This window comes from Coregonus lavaretus (assembly GCF_964263955.1).
Source record: "Coregonus lavaretus genome assembly, chromosome: 18".
Taxonomy (NCBI): domain Eukaryota; kingdom Metazoa; phylum Chordata; class Actinopteri; order Salmoniformes; family Salmonidae; genus Coregonus; species Coregonus lavaretus.
The window spans coordinates 23,304,805-23,322,970 of record NC_140005.1 but is presented as its reverse complement, the minus strand read 5'-3'; the positions used below and the strand labels follow the sequence as shown (position 1 = coordinate 23,322,970).

General features: G+C 42.5%; 1 protein-coding gene across 1 annotated transcript; it reads right to left on the bottom strand.

Moving 5' to 3' along the window:
- Position 1: 1 nt before the first annotated feature.
- Positions 2 to 18,166, bottom strand: LOC311146111 (transforming growth factor beta-3 proprotein-like). Its single transcript, XM_084182580.1, has 7 exons — positions 17,336 to 18,166; positions 8,430 to 8,593; positions 6,367 to 6,496; positions 6,097 to 6,204; positions 4,919 to 5,087; positions 4,128 to 4,281; positions 2 to 3,357 (listed from the first exon to the last, which is right to left on the bottom strand). The coding sequence occupies exons 1-7, from the start codon at positions 17,679 to 17,681 to the stop codon at positions 3,199 to 3,201; spliced, it is 1,230 nt and encodes a 409-aa protein (XP_084038706.1). The 5' UTR covers positions 17,682 to 18,166; the 3' UTR covers positions 2 to 3,198.

The following is an 18,166-nucleotide window of genomic DNA, read 5'->3' as shown; positions in this document are numbered from 1 at the left end:
TCCCACCAGAGCCCCCATGGGCACTATCACTGGAGCTCAGAGTATAGTCTTAATACTTTATAGCAATTACTGTACAGCCAGAGAGATGTGCTCCATCACACCCTTCTGTCTCATTTTAAAGACAGGTTTGCTATGTAGGAAAGTTTGGGTACAAGAGATATCAACTGCAATTGACCAGTATTCTAGAGATTGTCTCAATTAAATCTTGTTTTACTTAGAAATGAGAAAGTAAAGGAAGTCTTGTCTGGTGAGGCAGTCTTGATGTTGTGCTTGGGAACCAACCACCCCATTCACTCATGAATGACTCTATTAGAGAGTATCACAAACAGTTGCCAATCCAGTTATTTTTGGTCATTGTTCATGTATTCTGAAGGAATTCCTCTCTCTTCATGAAGACTTGTTACATTGGCTAGCAGGACACTTGAATTAGTTGTATTGTTGCCTTTACTGTTCTCATTTTTGCACTCCCTTGTTTGTCTATACTCTACACAGTAACAGTATATACCAGGCTTTTCCCACTATGAACTGTAACGAAGTGTACATCTGGTATATCGCCATTCTTTGTGCGCTCTGGCTTAGTAATGTGCAGTATACTGTTAAAGACCTGCACAGTAATCTGTTTTTATCTTTAACTCTATTGTATGTGACTTTGTATGTTACTGTAGACCACACAGTACCCTGCAGTCAGTCGTTTCTGACTGTAATGCAATGGCAATGTTGACCATTTGTAGTGTGTGTGCTCCTTTACAACCTGAGGGAAAAAGCTGTTGAATGTCTGTCTCATGGCCCCTATGCTCAGAACATGGTAATGAAGGGGCCTGCCTATGCAATGCCATCTTTTGTGTAGTGAACGTACTCAGGGTTTCATGTTCAATTTTGTAAGTGTTGTTATTTTAGATGACTGTTTTTGACTGTTTTACTTTGCTAAAAATACTTGAATATTGTATTATTTAATTCTAACAAGATGATTACTTATGATGAAGAGTTTGTTCCTACATGTGATTCAGGTGTAAAGTTTGGCACAAGCATTGTTTATTACACAGATTTTGATACAGAAATATCATTGATTGACAAGTGTTAACGCCTACTAAACCTACACTCTTAGAAGAAAAGGTGCTATCTAGAACCTAAAAGGGTTATTCGGCTGTCCCCATAGCAGAACCCTTTGAAGAACCCTTTTGGGTTCCAGGTAGAACCCTTTTGGGTTCCATGTAGAACCCTTTCCACAGAGGGATCTACCTGGAACCCAAAAGAGTTCTCCCATGGGGACAGCCGAAGAACCCTTTTGGAACCCTTTTTTCTAAGAGTGTATGACAGCATGCTGTTATCTCGAGTACAAACTGTGGTAGAACATATGCAGCGGTTGGGTCATGTATTATTGTAAGGGAATACTAAGTTAGTGGGTTATTAATAGCCTTTTGCATGTGTCTCCCCAACTGCTGTATTGTGAGGACCAAACAGTGTGGTAACCATCAGTGACCATTTCAAAGCAAGACCATTAATATCAGTAGCAATATGTTTATTATGCCAGTGTCTATATGTACTGTAAATGGTTGCATTGTATCTTTTTCATTTAAAAAAGGTTGTCAATCAAATCAGTTTCCTGCACCTCTGAAAGTGAACACTTTTCATCCATATGTTTAAGGACTAGGGCCTAGTTCAATCAGATCCAGCGTTAACTGGCGATAGCCGACACCAGCATAGCTGATGTTTTGGCGGTCTCGGAGGTGAAACTGCATTGGAGCTGTCAAATCGGTGAGCAGCTGCTCTTGTGATCATTGTCACAAAGCAAAACCCGTCCCACTCGCGTTAGAAGTTCAGAATGAGAACGTGTAGGCTATATAGAAATAATGACGCTCAAATTGAAAATCATTAAACTAAATAATAAGGATTTCTATTGGCGTAATCGAGGTGTAGATTACATCTCACATTCCAGTGTTTGAACTTGTAAACAAGGTTGCATGGGATTTATTTCAATGCGACTCCGTGCAGCCAATTGCAATGTCCACTTTAGGTATAATGCCAGGAGCCGTTGTGGATTTGACAGTTCTAACGTAGTTCCGACACCGTCAACATAATCTATGCGGATTTTGGTTTAAGTGGATCTGATTTGAATCTGGCTCTTCGTCACTAGCATCTCAATATGAATAGCTGTTGAGCTGGGCCTAAATGCATAATTTATACTGATACCCACAAATTATGATTAACTAAAGATTTTGAGAAAAAAAAATAACACATCTGTTCGTCCAAAACCATTTTTAATTAAAAAAAAAGTGTTTAAGAGTAATAGCAATAAAGACATACAGTTTGTGATCTAGTGAAGTGTTCACTTAGTGACATACATCGTCTTGTACAACAGAAAAGTCTGCTTCATTTAAGAAAAAAATCCCGAAAACATTCTGTTGCATAACAGAGGTAAACATAACCATAAAGATACGTTGTTGAATAAAAGTTGTTTTCCAGCATTTTGTATTTTTCCTAAGATTATTTGAGTCCATCAACATCTGTCCTACATTAACAGTGTAGGGAGATGTGGTGCACGCTGCGCTAAGTTTCCAGCATGGACAGTGTTTGTCCTGTGCGTCAAGGCCTTGTGTCGGCCCTCCATTAAAAAGGATGGTTCTCTTTAGGAAACAAAAGCCTGACAGAGCTTTTGCTTTAGCCGCTTTGATTAATTTGCACTGTAAATCCAGGTTCTCAGTCGGTCTTTCTTTTTGACTGCAACTACTGTATGTCCTTGAGTAGGCAGTGGTCATGGCTAGAACAGCTTATGTCTGTTTTTTTTCTCTGAGCAGACAGAGGTTGGCTTTGAATGCCCGTGGTCATATGGCACAAAGCTAAAGGCAGTTCAGATGGCTGAAATATTGACAAAAGAATGAGGGAAAAACACTTGACATTGAGAAGAAAAAAACCAATGTAAAAGGCCAATAAAAAGTTATGTTGAGATTGCTGGGTCTGGAGTGATGTTTGAAAGTCATTTGGGCACACAGCCTGGGAATTGTGGGTAGAGTGGTGGGCTGCGTCTCTCTCTGCAGGGCCTCTGCGTGGGCTCGACTAAGGAGGGGGGAAGAGTGTTGTGAGGGTGGACAGAGGTACTCTTGGTGGTGGGACAGACAGCACGCCACCCTCCCCTTCCCCTCCCTCAGTGTAGTGCCGTGTGTGGCCCTGTCAGATCCCAGTGTGCTGGGCCCGGGGCCCTTAGCTGCACTTGCAGGACTTGACGATCATGTTGGAGAGCTGCTCCACCTTGGGGGTGCGGCCCACGTAGTAGAGGATGGTAAGGGGCTCCAGGTCCTGAGGCACACAGCAGGGAGAGGCAGATGCCTCAGGGTTCAGGGTGTTGTACAGACTCAGCATCTACAGAGGGATGGAGGAAGGGAGGGGATGTCAGACCAGGTACAATCACTACACAAATTATTGTTATTCCCTTTCATTTCATTTGGATAAAAAACAAGTTTGATTTTGAAGTTAGACAAACAAGTTGCACTAAGGCCTAGATTCAATCAGATCAAGCGTTAACCGGCGATAGGTGACACCCCCATGGCTGTGTCGGAGATGTAACTGCGTTGGAGCTTTCAAATTGGTGAGCAGCTTCTCTTGATCATTGTCACAAAGCCACACCCGTCCCACTCGCATTAGAAGTTCAGAATGAGAAAGTGTAGGCTATATAGAAATAATGATGCTCAAATAGAAAATCATTCAACTAAAAAATGCGGATTTCTATCAGCCTAATCGAGGTTCAGATTACATCTCACGATCCAGTGTGACTCAATTGTAATGTCCGCTTTAGGTATAATGCCAGGAGCCACTTGTGGATTTGACAGCACTAACACAGTTCCACCTCCGACACCGCCAAAACAACCGTTATGCGGATGTCAGCTAAAGCAGATCTGATTGAATAGAGCCTTAAGACTAGGCAATGTGATGAGGGGTTGGTAATTGGTAATATTGGCATGGGAAACCTCAGGCTATCAGGTTGTGAGAGTGTGTAGGTGGGTGTTGTCTGTTTAGGTGTGCCAACATACAGTACCTGCTTGTAAGTGCCTGCATTCCATTGTGTAATTTAGTGGTAATAATACTTAACACAGGGTAATGAGTGCATTAGTAGTGTACAAGCCGTGTCTCACCGAGCTGTGTGTGGTGTCTGCGCTCCTTAGGTAAGGGCAGGGCCCAGAGCAGAAGTTAGCGTAGTATCCCTTAGGCTCGTGGATCCACCTCCAGCCCAGGTGCTGGCGGAAGTCAATGTAGAGGGGTCGTACACAGCAGTTCTCCTCATAGTTACTACAGCAGGCAGGAGAGAGAGATCTTTATGAAGCAATGAAATACCTCACCTGAAGGAGAAACGCTCTATTTCCAGGTTGTGTACATTTCACTACATGCATGCAGTCTGACTGAGCCCTAAGAAGACCAGACATTCCACTGGAAGGTGTGTCCTCAGTTCCCTTGGGAGGCAGCCCAGGTGTCTTACTGCTGTCAGTCAGACTGACAGAGGGATTCCATAGAGGAGGGGAGGAGACAGCATGTAAGAGAGGGGAGGGAGGTAGCTGTCGTACACTTCAATACAGGGACAGATCTCGACTTGTATCAGGTTGCTAATGCCTCTGCCATGCCACAGACTATCTGATAGCAAATTAACCAGCTTATTCCTACACATCGCTCCTCTGCCAAGTAAATTAGAAATGAGAGAAGCCACCATTGCCATTTGAGATCCAACTTGATCTACTGTGTTGCTTACAGGAGTAACCAGGGGCTATTTATCTATTGGACAAAAATGTGGCTACTCATCCTGCAGTAAATTTTCATCTAAATATATGACATGCACTCTAAAATCGTTGTTCTTTCAGCTATGATTTCACGGGTTGATTTTGCACAGTAACTTAGTAATTTATTTAGAAGAGTGAGGTGGTTAGTTACTTACGAGAAGCAGTAGTTGGTGTCCAGGGCTCTCTTGCGTCTGCGGGATGAGGACTGGGCGTCTATCCTGTGAGGGGGCAGCATCATGAGGATGAGGTGAGGGAAGAGCTGCTCCTTCTGCTTCTTCAGTCTGCCCAGGTCCCAGCGGCTCTCATCGTAGTCACCCTCCACACCTACAGGAGGAAGACACAGGGACGTCAGGCGTTAGTACGGAGGTGTCATTAGTGGATGAAACTACATAGACCAAGACCATTCCATATAAATAAATAAAAGGGATAGATTTGGTGAATCAAGCTGAAGTGCAGTCCTAGTCCATTAGAAGCAAAGTTCAGGTCAATTCAAATGTAGACCCAAATATTTTAACAGAATTGTGAGCAAGGGACCCTGCCCCTCAGCTCAGGAATGGGGTATCATAGTGTATGTCTGAGTCAGTTATACAGAATTAGAATTCACCACTGCTGTTTTAGTCATAGTACTTTCTGTAATGTATTAAAAGCTTTGTCTTCACTGGTAAGAGGCTGGACTTCAGGCATCACCTACAGCCCCACTCCTCCTCCTCTCACTCCTTCTTCTCTCACTCCTCCTCCTCCTCCTCCTTCTCCACCAGAGCTGGTCCCTCTGTCCTCCCCCTGGGTTAGTGTCTGCTCATCCAATCTGCCCCTGATAGCAAAAGCAGTAGAGATCTCAGGAGAGACCCTGCCGGTGGATATGGAGCCCCTCTTTAATTTGGGGCCAAGCGTCTGAGTGCCGTGGTAGCACATTCCTTGTGGCCAAGCCAGTCAGGGGATCGTTCCCAGGACCAGGGACCCGGAGGCCCCAATGCTAAGTGAGATACCAGACCAATTGTATTCCCATGATCTTCTCTCCTCTCTTTCTTTCCTCTCTCTAGTCCTCTTGTCTCCCTTTCCTCTCTTTTCCTCACTCTCTCTCTGCCTTTCTCACTCCCTTTATCTTTCCTCTATCTCTCTCTCTCTCACCTCACTCTCTCTGAGAAGAAAACCATCATCTTCATAAAAAAAAGTGCCAAAGAAGTATTACCCATTGAGGCCCATGTTCACTGGTCTTTTTCTAAATCAGAGCTCATACGGATAGAAAGAGGGGCTGTGATGAGCAGTGGAAAAGCCAAAAAGGAGGAATCAGAAATGGTTGGTTTCTTAAATGAGGCACCTCATGTCATTTTACCTTTGAACTTGACTTCTAGCACCTCATTGACGTTTTCGATAATGTCACCGTTGGTGTTGAAGGTGTGGCAGGGGCAGTGCACACTGATCTCTAGGCCGAGGTTGGTCTCTGAGGGAAAAAGAGAGCACGGCAATATGAGGAAGTGGTATTTTCCTTGAGGCCATTTTCCTTTGTCCAAATGAAATTGAGTTTCCAAATACCTTTTGGCTCATGCTTTGATATGCAACATATGGTATGAGACAGGGACCATTAGGGCTTTGGCCCACTCACCTCGGTACATAAGCCATTCCCTGACTGTGTCTGTGACATCGAAGGAGACCCACTCTGGCGTTCCTTTGGTCAGGACGTTCTTGCCCCCGATGTAGCGCTGCTTGGCTATGTGGTCGTCTGGCCGCAGAATCTGCCAGCCAGAGGTAAGAGAGTGACCCAGCTGCATATATTCTCTCTCTCTCTCTCTCTCTCACACACACACACACACACACACACACACACACACACACACCAGACGGCAACCCAGCCAGGACTGTCTGAGCCAGACGCTCCAGGATGCCCTGGGCCAAACGTCTTCTCCTCATGGAAAAAGTGACTCCCTGTGTTGATATCCCCATTTTGCAAGTTAATGCCTGTGTGTAGCCGTACTGCCAATGAGAACCTGGCTGTCCCTCCCATCTACACTTCAAATTTCAATTGGGCTCTCAAAATGTTTGGTTTCCTAACACTGGTCTAGTCAGGATGAGGCACTGCAAATGTTGCTATTGATTCAGATCTCTGAGTGTCTCTGATTATGTGCTGTATACCAGCATGGACATATACTTTACTCTACGTCTCAAATTGACGGACTAACGGCTGGATTCAATCCATATCGCCAAAGTATCGCGGAAGATCCGCGTTATAGCTAGATTGAAATGTAAATGCAACATAGCCACGGGAAGTAGGGGTGCTGAGGGTGCTGCAGCACCCACTGATAATAAATAAATAAATAATAATAGTAATTTAAAAAACTGTAAACACTGCATATGTCCGCTCAATTGGAAATTACCTTAAAATTTTAAGCACCGATCTTCCACGTTACGGATTGAATCCAGTCCTAATGCATATGATTTAGGGATCCACACTTTAAATAACTCCTAAGGTTTCTGTGAACGATAAGTGTTATCTCCAGAGAGAGGCCAGTGAAGTGGGGGGCTCAGCACCACAGCAGGCTGCATAAACAGGTTCCTGAACATTGTCAGCTTCTAATCCGGCTTCCTGTGGGAACAGGGGACCCAGCAAGAGAGCACGGCCAGCGCCTGCCAATCAGCTCCCGGCTAATGTGTGGGGGCGAGCAGCTTCATTTAATCCTCCAGCGCAGCGGCTGACCCTGCCTCTATCTCCTCTGGGCTCCTGGAAAGAATCTGGGGGCCTGACAGCCAGTCTGAGCTGAGCTCGGCCCTGGCCAGAGAGTAGCCTGCCTCAGAGGCGGTATGCAGGCTGGAGACGCTTGTCTCCCTGGCAGGAAATGTTGGAACCTGATCATAGCTCCCAGTCTCTCACGGGAGATGAATGAGGAAACGAAAATCCATCCCATCCACCCCACCCACATACACCCCACAATCCACGGACACACACACACACACACACACACCACTCAGAAACACATACATACATCCTAAAAAACACAAATACAGGTGCAGATGTCTGAATCCCTTGTTGAAAACATCTAACTGAACTTGGAAAAAAAGGGTGGTTGGACAAAAGCTCAGAGATTGACAGCTGTGAAAGGAGCAATTGCAAAATGGTAATCTAGAGTTTCTCAGAGTCTGCTGTAGCACGCTCTGAATTGTGTGCAAATGTACTTGACTTGAGGCACATGGAATAATGATCATCACTTAAAGAGAGGGGGAGTTAGGGGCCCTGATATAAATGTTTTCTTCTTTCCATGTAGACTGACTTCACTGTCCCATGTGCATTGAGACATATTTTATTTATATATTATTTTTCCTTTATTTGACCAGGTTAGTCTCATTGAGATGAACAATCTATTTTACAAGCGAGACCTGGACAAAATAGCAGTACACAAAGTTGCAGACATATTCACAACATAAAGCACTACAGTTTAAAAAACATCAATTTACACATTGAACAGCAAGATGGTTTGGGAAAGTGCGGTGCAACTAGGGGTCAAAACATTGACTGCCCCCACTTAATTTTCAGTGTTTAACCTAGCTTTAGCCTTCATTTAAAGGGACGAGCTCCTGTCAATTCAGGACTTTTTGATGCTTGTATGGGAGAATTGGATCACTACACACCCGCATGCTTGAGTACAGTGGGAATGGAATAGTACGTTCACACACCTGGTAGAGCTCAATCCTCTGCTCGTTCCTCTTGGCGCTAGAGTTGGGGACACGAAGGGCTCGGAACTCGGCTCTGAAGAGGTTGGTGGAGTTCTTCTCCATGGCCGAGACGTTGAAGCGGAATACCTTGGAAGTGATGCCCTTGGGGCAGTAGGGAAGGTCATCTGCAGGGCAGGACACAGAGACAAAGTGGCTCACCTTAAAACACAACTCTAATGATGCAATCCTCACTGCTTTCACACAGAAGGACTGTGACTAAAGTCTTCACTCTTTAATTATTTTTCAATCTTTTATCTGTATATCTTCTGCATTTCGTAGTGTTTGACATTCCAAACGAATGACCTTTACAACAGAAGAAATACAGTTAACCATTCTCCAACCATTGCCAGTGAATAAAACGAAGCCTTGGGCCATCTGTTTATGCTTTGTGCAGTCCGAGTTAGCAACAAGTTGAAGTCATGAAATGAAAACCAAATGTCCCATGTGTTGGTGGAACTGAACAGGCTGGGCTGAGATGGCAGGGTGCTCCTCCTCCCTGCCTCCTGCTCCAGAGCTCAACACGTCAGAAGCCAAGTGTTCCCTGGAACAACCAGTTTAGCTCAGTTCAGTCACTTTGCAGGTAGATACATACCACTAGCTCAATCAATGTGTTATTTAAAAGGGAGAGAGAGAGTCCTTCAGTGACTGTTTGTCAGGGGGGCTGAATGTATAACTGAGAGAAGCACCTTAAGGTTATTTTAACCATCAATTGGAAGGGGAACCAGTCCTGTCAACCTGTGTGGTGTGGTTGTGTAAGGCAGACAGTGAACTCAGCTACAGTAGTACAGTACAGTAGTTATAGTAACAGCCACAGAACACTTCTCGATGGGCCCCTTCTGAAATACTTCCTGTTGCACTGCCCAGTCAAGGAAGCTTTTCTTTTTTTCCAACCCTAATACCATTGAATCGTTTATTATTTTAACAGGCAGAGCGCATGCAGCGTTGAGCAAAACAAGCACACGGCAAGCGTTTTACGAGCCAAGTGGAAACACTCATTTACAGCCAAGCCATCGCTAATTTATAACCCCAAGCCTGAGCTTTATTAGAGACCCTGTGATTCGCTGGTGATGGTTAACAAGGATATCACACCTTTGGTTGACATGAATCTAGATCTGTTTATAGCAATGGAGAAGGATGTTTGTGTACAATGCATTGTGAGCTCACACATCTACCTAAACTTCCTATGACCCATAATCCTATTTCACCGCGGCATAGCCATTATCTGATATTTCCATGGACTATTTTATTTTGAAGTCCCCCTATTTATATGTGACCTTTTCAGTCGTTAGACTCTTCACCCCTAGCCAAATATCTGTCCTGTGCTTCCTCACAATCTATAAGGGCTCAGTAGCCCTCTACTCCCTTGGCCTGTCTCAAACCCACCCCCCCCCCCCCCCCCTTCAAGATGAGATTTGAAATTCTAATCAAGTCTTTGGTTTCCTTTTGGATGACCTCATTTTTCCCATTGCAATGGTTTTAGGTGGATTTCACATTATGGGTTATTTTTGTCAAGGGTCTGAAGGTAATTTGTTCCATGGCTGTGAGTGTAAGAGATTGCCAGCATAATTAGAGTGAAATACACAGCAGGCTAATTTACAGTCTCTCTCCTCTCCATTATCAGATCTGGTTATAAGGCCAGCAGCATAAGCATGCTGACATCAGCGGGATCTTGACCTGAACTTTATCTGAAGCAACCAAAGAGCTTCTATGGCCCCTCAAAATAGTTTATTTGTCAATGTGACAAACTTCCATTATATTGTAGTCCTTCCCATTTCTCAAGGTTGTTCACCTTTCTTTTGAGATTCATTGTGAAAATTTTGAAAATAGTAACTTTTGTGGTGAAAGAAAGCTGTCCAAATGTGGCTTTGTTTGCAAATATAATACATGTAATAAATCCTGTGTGTAATGACACAAACCACAAACAGGTATCATAGTTACGTACTACACACTATGTAAAATGTTGTATCTACACGGTAACTACTATGTAAATACAAGGTTTTCATGGCATTTCATATGAAGTGGTACAAATACCTCTCCCACTTTTCCCAAGGGACTGAAAATGGGGTCCTGCTTTTTGTAACCTTTCTCTTTTATATGTGGCAGTGTGTCTGCAATGACTTCCATGGACTGCGGGGCTGAGGACTAACAATTCCAGTACCCCTGCACATTGATAAAGTACTGGCACTGACCTGTATATACTTGCATTCTGGTGTTCTTTAACGCTCATCGTAGGTTTTTATTCTTACTTTTATTTGTTGTGATATTTCCTATTATCTATATTATTATTATTGTCATTATCACTGCATTGTTGGGAAAGATCTCTCAAGGTAAGAATGTCACTGTACTGTATTACACCTGTTGTATCCTGTGCACCTGGCGAATAAACGCTGAAACTTGACAGCAGTGTATTTGTAGTCAAAATGTTGAGCAGTTGACTAGATATTCATGTTCTAGATCAATAACATGCCTGGTCAATAGAAGAGTATTAGGTGAGGGTTGCAATAGTAGTGAAATCTTCCACACAGGAGCACCTAAGGACAGACTTTGAATAGCTCTGTTCTAAAGCTTCTCATAAAGCTTCCACCCTAGACAGACACTGGTCCCCCTCCGCCCTCACCTCACTGCTTCCTGTGTCTGGGATGCCCCACCACGCTAGCTCCTCTCCTCTCCCTGCCCTGGTAGGTGACATCACACAGAAGCTCCCATCAAACACTCCCAGCAATCAGCCTGTTCCCAGTGCCCAGAGGGCCGGCCGTGATGTCAGTCTCGCCAAAGCTATGTGAAGGTAAACAAAGGAAATGGGGAGCATAGAAAGCAGGTGCTGGCCAGCTGCTGAGGAGTCTGGACCTCGTTTACCAGTGAAAAATGGCAACGGCATTGCAAAAGCTGGTATTCTAATGTCTAATAACTAATCTTATTAGACTAATCTGTTTTATCCTGAAGGCCATACACATACCGTAGCATTTTTTCAACTAACAGTTTTATCTTAAAATAATAAGTAACCAATCATGCTTTCTAATATGTCAATAAAATATTATAGCTATCTCCAGATGAATAAACATTAGAGTTTACTGCTCAAATTATTATTCAATTACAATTCACACTTTTGCGACACAAACTTATTACATATGAATGAATGGTCATGTCAATAACAATATACCAGCCATAATCACCTGTGTGTGCTACTGTAATTTAAACACAACACTCTAGTGTGGACCAAGCCATTCCTCAGACCAAGATGTTCCTCAGACCAAGACGTTCCTCAGACCAAGACATTCCTCAGAACAAGACATTTCCAGCTCTCCTGTCCTGAGTAAGTCTCTACACATGGAGCCCTGTGGCTGACTGCTATAGATGAGATAATGTGATGGAGTTCTCTGCTGAAGTAAGACAGCTTTTTTCCACTTGATCAAGGATGGGGGGGCTGTCTTTCGGAATGGACCAGAGAAGTCTGTTTGCTTGGGATGACATCACCTTTCTACAATTCCATATATCAGAAACACTGCTGTTCTCAGCTCCGGTCCACATCTTTCTCCTTCCCTCCAAACGCTGAATCAATGATTGCCCTATGCCAAAACACTCACTGCATGCTTTTCTTCTAAATAAACCTGGTTTCGCCTAATTTGCAGCTATGAGAGCCAATAGGTGGTATTCTTAGATGGTTCAGTGGTTGTCTTTGGACAGACGTACTATGCCAAATGTCAACATAAAGAGTGAATGAGTGCTAATATATGTGGATGAGTGATTACAACTGGAGTTCAGTACCCAAACCAAACCTAGGACTGGGTGCTGTGGATTATGGAGACGCTTGGCCCTTGTGGCGTTAGTTTGGCTCCTCTACCAGTGTTCACCAAATGGCTCCCATCTGCACTTGTCATATCCACAGCTTTACTGGAAAACACTGTTTATATTCAGAGACACCTAACTAATGGTACCATGAGTATTTTGGCAAATTACTCTAGTTATTAAAGCATATGAGTCTGGGAGGAAAAGTCTCTTCGTCTTACACTCAGCCCTGTAACTGAGTAATAAAAAGAGTGAAAAAGCACCAATCTGAAAATTATCCAAGATATTCCCACCTTCCAAAAAGAGTGTATGTAAAACCCATTAGATTATGGAAATGAAATGAAAATATGTATTGCTGTATTACTGTGGTGATAGACATTACGCTCACTGATACTGAAACAGGCCCTTCTTCATATGAAAATTACATAATGGAAAGTGAAGGGAAGAGAAAAGTGATTATTCATCCACACTGCAGGCCTTGTTATTGAGGGGACAAACACTCTCCCTCCCTTACAGTCTCCTCTAGAGGGTGTATCTGGACATGAACAAAGAACAGGATTAAACAAAGAGAAAACAACAGGGGGAAAAAAGTGCATTGTAGGCTACATTTAGGTAAATGTACGAGATTAATGGAATTAGTCTAGTTCAATGGCCAATGAGTGACAACCAGGGCCGGCTCTAGCCTTTGGGGGCCCTAAGCGAGATTTGGTTGGGGGCCATGTTATGCCATGTTAATGATATCTGAGTCAGAGTGACTAAAAAATCTATGGGGGCCCCCTGGAGGTCAGGGCCCCGGGCACGTGCCCTGCGTGCCCGGTCGGTATTCGGCCATGATTACTACAAGTTTACATAACTGGCTAGACTAATTTACCAATCTAAAAATGGTTAGGTGACATGGCTAATTGAGTGACTGTCAGTAACCAGGTTTCCATCCAACCTTTTTATGCCAGTAAAGTACATGTCGGATAAGAAATGTCATGACAGGCCAGATGGAAACAGAAAAATGTTCAATAAACGTTCCAAATGTTGTCAAAACAAAATACGCTAGACAAGGTGATATCTTTTTGTGTCTATAAAATTAATTATGTGAGAAATGTTGGTGGAAACGCTTTTATGTGCAAATATTGATATAATAACCATCATATCGATGTAAACTTGGAGTCACGCGATGACATGTGTGGTCCTCCCACTACAATTTGTCGGGAAATCATGCAGTTTATTAAGCTACAGAGTTATGATGAACTTCACAGGGTGGTGAAAGTGCAAGGTGATGAGCTTGATGCTCCTGTCCGATAAATATCTAGGGTCTTATTCTGGTGACATGATAATCAATGCGTGGCTGCCGTTTGAAAAAATTATCTCGCTCTTTTGTCCATAAAATCTCATCATGTAGGCTATACGTGCGCTTGAAAATACCAGAGTGGGCACACGCTATATAATGTTATTTTTTTATGTGCACTACATTATCAAACACAGCCTTTTATCTGCAAAAAGTCAATTTGATGGAAACACATCTCTTGTGGGATATATTGTTTTTATGAAGATTTTAGATTCTAAAATCTGCATAAAAACAATATATCCCACCAGAGATGTGTTTCCATCAAATTAACTCTCAACTGTTAGTTGAGACCCTGACCCTGACTGAGTTCCTAAAATATATATTTTTAGAATAAATAAATAAAATAAAAATTGGTTGACCGCTTATGTCACTTATGCCTGGAGCCGGCCCTTGTGACAACTGTGGCCAATAGGCCCTGTTTATTTACTATGCTCATGACAGTGTCATGACAGAGTGATGTGACTAGGGCTCCTGGCTATGATGCAGCCCAGAGCCCACGCACCAGACCTCTGTTTGTTTTGCGGCCTCTAGCTACCTCTGGCCAAGATGGTTGTAGTAGTGACTATTTTGAGAGTCAGAAGCCCTCAGGAAACATATTTGACACAGGGGCTTGAGCTGTTGCCAGAGGAAGCTCTGTTCAATGTCATTGAATGGCTTTAAACACCTGTTGATTATAAAGAAGTAACATGATGCAATGATCCAGCATCTGAACAGTGAATAGGCCTCCAAGTCTTCCACTTAGTAAACAATTCCCTTCTTTAAACAATTCACTGCAATAGAGAGAGATGCTCCAATAAACTTCTCACTCTGATTAGACTGGAACAATCAATTGTTCCGTTTATACAGGAAATGACAACTAGGATGAGCAAGACAATTTTGTTCTAGTGCACAAGTCAATTTGCAGCTGAATTAGCTGTGTTTGAACTTTTAAATAGTGCCAATAAAGAAAACAGTGGTGAGGTGAACACAATACATGATAAAACAATGGTCTTAGAATCCCAAAAGGTTTGGGAACTAATTATATCTGGAGTTGGGAAAAAACTGTAATTGGAGCAGTGGTTGGAGCAGTGGTTGGAGTGATGCTAAACTCACCGGCGTGCCTGAAAAAAGTGTTCCAATGGAATGTCTCAGATGGTCCTGTGCTGGGTCGGCTATTGGGAGTTCCCATGGCTTTTATGTGAGGTATGAGGGAGGAATGGCGCTCACGCCAATTAGACTGTTTGCTTTGCCCTCCATCAGTCGCGCTCTTTCCACTGCGCAGGGATGCGACCGTGCGTTAACGTTGTGTTGGCAAATTCCTCTTTAGGCGGAGCAGGGTTGTTGCGTTATTTCTTGCGTTATTTCATTAGTACAATTTGTTAACATCGTCTCCATGTTTTTACAGTAGGTTTTAGCCTATGCTGCAGTTCTACGGGTGCTTTTATAGATCAATTCAGCTGGAATTGGAACATATCATATGGCAGTTGTATGGACAAATGCCATAAAATAAATCATAGACTGCTTGCATTGCACACTGACACATAAACTGGACACAGGGGGCTTAACTCTGCAGCGGAATCAGAAGAATTACATTTTGAATAGGGGAGTTATACATTGGCTATATGGAGATTCTTCTTCAGTTCTCAATGAAAACTATTTTTTAAAGTTGCTTTCATTTGTTTTAGGCTAGGCTATACTGATCTTTCATACTACATTTGTCTTTATTGGAGAGGTATGTTCCTCTATTAGTTTCAATCATTTCTATGGCAAACCACCAGAGATCAATATTACATCTGCATGAGCTGGTCACCAGCTGGGACATTCAGATTAAGAAATTAGGCATCATCAGACCTGGACTGCCCAGACTCTCTCCATGGAGAAATGGGCTATTTACATTTAGCTAAGCAGGGTTTTGATCAGAAGCATACCTAACATAATATAAAGCAGTGGAGGCTGCTGAGGGGAGTATGGCTCATAATAATGGCTGGAATGGAGCGAATGGAATGGAATCAAACACATGGAAATCACTGCAATTAAAAATGAAAACACACATTTCTAAAGAGGGAGCCAGAGATCAATATATAGCCTAACCAGAAGAAAAAAACCTGTTCCTGACCTGACCATCCTCCTCCCACTGCCCGCTGATGCTGGCCTTCGCAGATTCTGCCATTAAGCACCTGAAGTTGCCAGTAATAGGCTGTAACAGCGGTCAGCAACCTTTTCCATTTGGAGTGCCAAGTTATCTTACCATTTCTACTGATCTGCGTGCCAGATTTTTGTGGATTTTTTTTATTTATTTAATTTATAATAGTTTTCATATCTCAAAATCAATGTAATGTGGTTAATCCAAATTCTATCCAAATGAAAATGATACAAATCTCAAAGTAACTTATATTGCCAATATGTAATAAAAGAGCCTACATAAAGCCAACAAATAAAAACATTGCAGCCTTCAGGTAGAAAATATCCTGATAAAAATAAATATCCTATAAATCACATTGGCTATGCAGGGCCTGTCTGCAAGGAACTTGAAACATTGTATCAAGTTTTAACTTGGGTCCAGCCTGAAGCTTGCAGCTAGCAAACTTGCAACATTGTATAAAATATTCTGGGCCCTCAGAGTTTCCTGCGCCAGTGAGCTCCAGACACAGACAGACACAGCTGTAGGCTATTTGCGCAAGGGATAAGAAGTAATCAGGTAGGCCTTTTTTATGATATTTCCACCGGAACAGAGCATTACATTTTTTCCCCTTTCATGCTGAGCGGTAATTGAAATGGAGCAAGCTGGAAATATTTTTCAAATAGGCTATGTTGAGGAACTATTGTCATTCTCAATGGATGTAAAAACAGGCTTTGTTTACTTGCTTTTTTTTTTAGGCTTAGAAAAAATTACCTTGAAAAGCTCCACAGTAATGGTGAGTTAAGACAATCAGAAATAGTATCAGATCCCCAAATGGGCACATTTATAAACCTAGGGCTAGTTATATGCATAATCAGGTGCGTGTCCTTACTCAAGATTGACAGGAGAGTTCCAAACAAAAGACAATGAATAAAATTGACAACTCATAAATGAAATGAAATAAACCAAAACTTTTCCCCCACAAGTGTAGCCTAGGTTTTGCACTCTGCAAACAACGTGTCCACTCCTACAATGACAACCGTAATACTGTAATATGAATATATTGAATGTATTAACAGAAATGACCATAACCAAACAAACATTGTAGATGATAAATGATGGTCATTAACGGTAAATGGTAAACTGGTGATACTGGTGTGTCATCCCCGCAGCCTCTGTCTTCAGATAAGTCCACTCAGACAGGCATGAATCAGACAGGTGTCTGGTGTGTCATACATTTATATATATATATATATATATATATATATATATATATATATATATATATATATATATATATATATACATATATATATATACATATATATATATATATATATATATTTGCCACTGCTCAACTAACAAAATCTTGGTTGACCAACAGCCTATGGACCAAACACTTGACCAGTCGACTAAATGGGGTCAGCCCTAATTTGATACCATTCCACCTATTCCGCTCCAGCCATTTCCACGAGCTTGTCCTCCTCAATTAAGATACCACCAACCTCCTGTGAATAGAAGCCACCGTGGCAACACGATCAGCTGTTGGTAGGATCATGATTTGACAAAACGAACAAAGCGCATGGGTAGAAAAGTGGCCTTCATGTGTAAAACGCGTAAAATAGATAAATGAACAGCACTTACTGTTTTCTGGTGGTCCATGAATCATATTGAACTTGTAAATCTCTTTGGCGTAATATTCAGTCTCTGTGTTATCCTGTCCACAACTTTGCTGTCTGTCTCTTCCCAACTCCTCGATCAGCTCCTTCGTACTGTTATAGAGCGACAGCACCTGAAACGGTACCTGATTCGGACCCACTGTTTGCGGCGGGCTGGTCAGTCGAAGTTTACTGAGAATCTGTCCTCGGATTGCCTCTACTCTCTTTTTCTTTATGTGGTCTATGTCCACAGTGGTGCAAGTGGATAGTGACAAAGTCATGGTCACACAGTTCAACAGGAGGAAAAACAGAAGTGCTTTACCCAAATGCATATTTCTATCTGCCCTTGCTTAGCTAATAAGCCGATGAAATATAAGGAAGTATGGTAAAGGAGCAACAGAAAAAGACACAAAATTATTTGCACTAAATTCCAGGTGAAATGTTATCCTCTATCTCTTTGCATTCAGGAGGTCAATGAGTTCTTTCCCCCGAGGAATCCCATCTTGTCAATATAGGGCTAGTGTCATCTGGGTGCTATCCGGGTGTCCATTCCAAGAATAGTCCAGATCATTCTTGAAAATTATCTTTATCTTATCTGAGACCCCTTTTCACTCAATCTGTAGTCTTTCTGTTCTTCCTTCAAATGTTATATCACACCCTTGACATCGTCCGTTTTCCCTCTTCATTCGTTCATCATGACTAAATGTACTTTCTCCATTGCATTTTTTATTTTCCATCAACTGTTGCTGGTGTAAAGTCAGTGCCGCTCTCCCTCACGCTTCTGTCCCCTTTGCGCAACAAGAGTATCGTCCTCAAT

Excerpts from the sequence above, each read along its gene's own strand:
- LOC311146111 (XM_084182580.1), bottom strand. The coding sequence starts at position 17,681 with ATGCATTTGGGTAAAGCACTTCTGTTTTTCCTCCTGTTGAACTGTGTG. Across the intron at positions 6,497-8,429 it reads AGAGGATTGAGCTCTACCAG|ATTCTGCGGCCAGACGACCA; the intron begins GTGTGTGAACGT and ends TCTGGCTGGCAG. Across the intron at positions 4,282-4,918 it reads GACACCAACTACTGCTTCTC|TAACTATGAGGAGAACTGCT; the intron begins GTAAGTAACTAA and ends TGCCTGCTGTAG.